The sequence below is a fragment of the Cherax quadricarinatus genome, unplaced genomic scaffold (genome assembly GCF_038502225.1).
Source record: "Cherax quadricarinatus isolate ZL_2023a unplaced genomic scaffold, ASM3850222v1 Contig4470, whole genome shotgun sequence".
Taxonomy (NCBI): Eukaryota; Metazoa; Arthropoda; class Malacostraca; order Decapoda; family Parastacidae; genus Cherax; species Cherax quadricarinatus.
Window position 1 is genome coordinate 22,501 of NW_027199496.1, and position 5,825 is coordinate 28,325.

At 39.1% G+C, this 5,825-nt stretch overlaps 1 protein-coding gene across 1 annotated transcript in view; it reads right to left on the reverse strand.

Moving 5' to 3' along the window:
- LOC138850922 (uncharacterized protein C2orf42-like) overlaps positions 1–4,321 on the reverse strand; it is a gene marked incomplete at its 5' end in the record, with an annotated part of 24,745 nt that extends 20,424 nt beyond the window's left edge. Inside the window, one exon of the mRNA XM_070081830.1 lies at positions 4,140–4,321. Within this exon, the coding sequence (XP_069937931.1) occupies positions 4,140–4,321 (182 nt within the window). The remainder of the gene's footprint in view (positions 1–4,139) is intronic.
- Positions 4,322–5,825: the final 1,504 nt, after the last annotated feature.

Consider the following 5,825-nt stretch of genomic DNA (forward strand, 5'->3'; position numbering starts at 1 on the left):
GATTATGTGTAAATGATGGTGAGAGTGTTTCTTTCTTATTTGGGTCACCCTGCCTCGGTGGGAGACAGCCGACACGTCAAAAAAAAAAAATTCATTTCCTCCATATTCCTTCCCTCCAATCTGATATCCAGTTTGTTGGATTATGTACTGGTGGGTAAAAGACTGATGACTAGGCTTCTGGATGTTCATGTTTACAGATGAAAAACAGATATACCGGATCATTTTTTAGTTCTGGCTATAGTGAGAATAAAAGTTAGATGGTATACAAGGAGAATGGCATCAGCAAGTAAGAGAGAGGTGAAGGAGGAGGCAGTTAGGGTAAGATACAAGCAACTAATGGTAGAAATATGGGATAGTGAGACTATACATAATGAGGAGGTTGAGTAGTTATAGGGTAGACTTAAGGATGCAGTATAAGTGTGTTCAGGAGAAGTCTGTGGATATAGGAGGGTGGGTGCGAGAGGAAAGAGGAGTAATTGACGGAATGATGAGGTAAAGAGTGGTATGAGAGGCAAAGTTTGCATATGAAAGGTTTTTACAAAGCAGGAATGATATAAGGAGGGAGGAGTATATGGAGAGAAAATGAGAGGTTAAGAAAGTGGTAAGGGAATGTAAAAAGAGAGCAAATAAGAAAGTAGATGGGGTGCTGTTAACAAATTTTGCTGAGAATAAGAAAAAGTTTTCAAGTGAGATTAATAAGTTAAGAAAGTCTAGGTAATGAATGGATTTGACAGTTAACAACAGAAGAGGAGAGTTATTAGAAGGGAAGTTGGCAGTAACAGCAAGACAGAGAATATTTTGAGGAATGGACCCCCGAGTTTCGTGATTAATCCGTTCCAGAGAGCCTGCCGAAAGTCGAAATTCACGAAACTCGAAACCATTTTTCCCATTAGAAATATTGGAAATAAAATTAATCCGTTCCAGACACCCAAAAATATTAAAATATTTTTTTTCAAATTAAATAAAGATTTACATACTGAAAACAATCAGAAATCAAGTACATGCATATAAAAAATAATAATAACATTACACTTACCTTTACTGAAGACTTCTGGGTGGATGGAAGATGGGAGGAGGGGATAGGAGGAAGGTGTACACTATTGTTTGGAAGGAGAATCTCCTTCCATTAGGACTTCAGGTAGCAAGTCCTTTTCTGGGGTTACTTCCCTTCTTCTTTTAATGCCACTGGGAACAACTTGAGAGTCACTGGACCCCTGTCGCACAAAATATCTGTCCAGAGAGGTCTGTTTCTGGCATTTCTTTATGATTTGCCTGAAGTGGGACAAGGTTTTGTCACTGAACATGTTGCAGATATGGCTTGTTTCAGCTTGGTCAGGGTGATACTTTTCAACAAAACTTTGCAACTCGTTCCACTTTGAACACATGTCCTTAATCACAGAAGAAGGCACCTCCTTCACTCTCTTTTCCTCCTCCTCTGAAGCAAGTTCCTCAGCTGTGGTCTGATGCTGTTCCAGTTGAAGCTCTTGCAGTTCGTCAGTGGTTAGCTCTTCCCTGTGGTCCTCCACCAACTCTTCCACATCCCCGTCACTCACCTCCAACCCCATGGACTTGCCCAATGCCACAACACCTTCCACAACAGGCAGAGGGTCGGCAGGGTCAGGGTCTGCCTCAAACCCTTCAAAATCCCTCTGGATCGTGTTCTTCGCTTTCTTTACCAAAGGGCTTGCACTAGCTTTCCTTGGGCCCATGGTGACTTATTTAGCAGTTGCAATCACAAAAAACAATGGATTATTACGTATGAACCTGCGGGGTGATGGTCACGTGTTGGTAAACAATGGCACACTGAGCGTGAATGGCGTGGGAGACTGGCTTTGTGTGCGTGGTGATGGGCGGACGGGTACCGGACGGTCGCTGATTCACGAGTCTAATCACGAAACTCGAGGCCAAATTTTGCCAAAAAAACTTGCCGAAAGTCGAATTTCACAAAAGTCGATGCTGCCGAAACTCAGGGGTCCACTGTATGGTCCATCCACCTCTCTTCATAAACATTTGTTTACAATTCTCGGCATGAATTATTCATTACTTCTCCCTTTGTTTATGACTGCATTTAAAGGTAGTTGTTAGAAATGATTAAACTCAGTGAACATGGCATGTCGATGTAATGATATGGCTGTGTAGTGTAATAATATGGCTATGTAGTGCAGCCCATGGGGGCTACATACGTGTACCTACATCTACCGGCTACCTACACTGAATTCCTGCAAATAAATACTATTTTAAGGTAAGTAATGAATGTACTGTGGCAGTAAAAGACAAAGAAGGGACGTAACACTAGATAGGGCTTTGATACCTGAAGTCCTCATGGAGGGGGATTCCCAACTCCGTTTCCCCTACTCGCCTTCAATACGCCAACAAGAGTCTTCAATAAAGGTATGTAATGTTAATTCATCATTAAAATTTGTGCTTTACATTTATTTCTCATCGTTTTGTGTAGGTAAAACTATAGTTATTCCCTATAAAATGTATTTTTTTGTTAACACTTTTGGGTGTATGAAATGGAATAATTGGATTTACATTATTTCTTATGGGAAATATTATTTCGGCTTTCGGCCTTTTTGGATTTAGGCCGACCTTCTGGAACGGATTATGGCCGACGACAGAGGGCCCACTGTACCTGGCAAGTTGTATGGTAGAGTTATTATTGAAAGAATTTAGGGTAACATGGATAGGAGAATTGCAGATGAACAAGGAGGCTTTAGGAAGAGCAGAGGATGCACAGACCAAGTGTTTACATTAAAGCAAATGAGTGAGCAGTAAAGAAGTTTTCATTGCATTTCTGGATTAGAAAAAGCATATGATACAAAGGATAGGAGAGCAATGTGGCAAACATTGCCAAGTGTATGGAAGAGGTGGTAAGTTACTGGAAGCAGTTAAGAGTTTTTTACAAGGACAGTGAGGCTCAAGTCAGTGTACGTAGGAGAGAGGGAGATTATTTCCAAGTAAAAGTAGGTCTTAGATAGGGATGCATGATGTCACCATGGGTGTTCAATATATTTATAGATGGGGTTGTAAGAGAAGTTAATGCAGGGATGTTGGGAAAAGGAGTGAGACTGGAAATATTGAAGGAATTTGAACATGCTTCAAATATATTATAAAATGGTCCATTCTAAGACCTTTTCATTCTAGTAAATTTTGCCATACCTTAATTTTTTTTATTATGAATTTTTGAAAGCAAGTCCAGTCATTTTTTATACTCACTCATAACTGTGAACAATCGAGAAACATAATCCCCCAGGTCTAGAATTATACTGCTTCACATCTCAACTCCTCACTCCACTTGGGAGAGAGTTAAGGTTATGATTTATTTGAGGATTGCAAAGAGCTGTTTTATTGGCTTGCAACAATCTCAACAATATACTACAGGTCGGCCCTCACTAATCTGGCATCACTGGGACCTGTAGTGTGCCAGATTAGTGAGTTTGCCGGATTACAGAGTGGTTAGGTTAGAATACACTTAATTAACCTATCAATAGAGAGACTTTCTGCTACAACTTCCTCATTTTCATCATTGCTTTCTTCTCCACTGGTTTGCTGCTGTGGATTTACAACCATCTGCACAATTTCTGAGTCAGTATATTGATGAAATTTGAAATTATGCTAACTGAAATTAGTGCCGGATTACTGATGGAACTGGATAACTGATTGCCGGATTAGTGATGGCCAACATGTATTCATTGATTTGGCTCAGCAAAAGCTCAAAATAGGTCTAAAAAGTACTCCATTAGGGGTAGAAGAATGTTAAAGGATTAAGAACTGAGCTGGTGAAGAAAAATGATCTAGCTAATCTTCAGAAGGAAAAAAGAAATTATTAGAATATGGTAGTTCAAATAAAGGATAAGATGGTAAGTAATATGATTAGATACAAATTTAACAGAAAATCAAAAATTAAAAATAAAATCACTAAATGTAGTTCCTTTCCTTCACCACTTGAAAACTGTAAGAGCTAGTCATAAAATAGTTACCACTGAAACCTAAGGCAGAAATAAAATCAGCGAGAAAAAACAAACAAAAAATAAAATAAACAAAACTGTATTTATGTGCTTAAACATTTTATTAATTTCAAATTTTTCATGTAAGTGAATCTGTACAATATTTCAAGTTGTAATGTGTCAACATACTTCTGAATCATATGGATATAGTAAGAAAATTCCTGAGAGAGTTGATGATCACTTGCAAAAGCCACCACACAAGCATAAAGATGAACGCATTTACGGAAGGTAACATCTCGAGCTGCTGGCTGAATCTTGAAAGCTCGACATCCACAGTAATATTTATATTCAGTCTCCTCTTTATTGCGAACCTGATGATGAAAATAGTAGTTACAAACACATCCTGTATTATAGCTGTATTTTTTACTACAAACATAAGCCAAGCAAAAACACTTAATAAATAAATGACAAGTGTACAAATCAACTAACATACATGTGCAGTAATGTACTGTGTGTGAATTCATGAGTGTGTTCTACTACTTTTACACTCAAATTGTATTACAATGTAACTTCACAATTTTTTATCACTGTGGCTTCGCTCTATAAACTTCAGGAGAACAATTTAATGTTTCACTTAAAATCCTCCAACTGTAACATTCTTATTTAGGTTTTCATTATTATTATTCCTAATGAAGAACTCTTCTCTCATGCACTCAACCATTCTTGCATATAAAGTACTCAATAACTGGTTATGCTACACAATCTCTCTTCTTTTTAACACACCGGCCGTCTGCCACTGAGGTAGAGTGACCCAAAAAAGAAACACTTTCACTATCATTCACACTATCACTGTCTTGCCAGAGGCAAGATACATGGAACATGCAGCACTAGAAGGAAATGAAAAGTCGAGAGGGAGAAGTGGAGGCTGAGGGAAAGACATCTACAGAAAGGAAGATAAAAGTGTATAGTCAGAGTTCACATACCTACACAGCTCCAACATTTTCATACAATAAGTTTAAAACACTCCATGGGGAAGTAAAGAAGAATCCTTCCTCCATAAGCCATGCATGTAGTAAGAGGTGACTAAAATGCCAGGACCAAGGGCTAATAATCCTTTTACTGTATAATAAACATAAAAAGAAAAATCCTAGGTAAGATAAGATAAGATAAGATTTCGTTCGGATTTTTAACCCCGGAGGGTTAGCCACCCAGGATAACCCAAGAAAGTCAGTGCGTCATCGAGGACTGTCTAACTTATTTCCATTGGGGTCCTTAATCTTGTCCCCCAGGATGCGACCCACACCAGTCGACTAACACCCAGGTACCTATTTGCTGCTAGGTGAACAGGACAACAGGTGTAAGGAAACGTGTCGAAATGTTTCCACCCGCCGGGAATCGAACCCGGGCCCTCCGTGTGTGAAGCGGGAGCTTTAGCCACCAGGCCACCGGGCCACCCAGGTAGTAGGTTGGTAGACAGCAACCACCCAGGAAGGTACTACTGTCCTGCTAAGTGAGTGTAAAACAGAAACTTGTAATTGTTTTACATGATGGTAGGATTGCTAGTGTCCTTTTTTCTGTCTCATGAACATGCAAGATTTCAGGTATGTCTTGCTACTTCTACTTACACTTAGGTCACACTACACATACGTGTACAAGCACAAATATACACACCCCTCTGGGTTTTCTTCTATTTTCTTTCTAGTTCTTATTCTTGTTTATTTCCTCTTATCTCAATGGGGAATTGGAACAGAATTCTTCCTCCGTAAGCCATGCGTGTTGTAAGAGGCGACTAAAATTCCGGGAGCAAGGGGCTAGTAACCTCTTCTCCTGTATATATTACTAAATGTAAAAGGAGAAACTTTTGTTTTTCCTTTT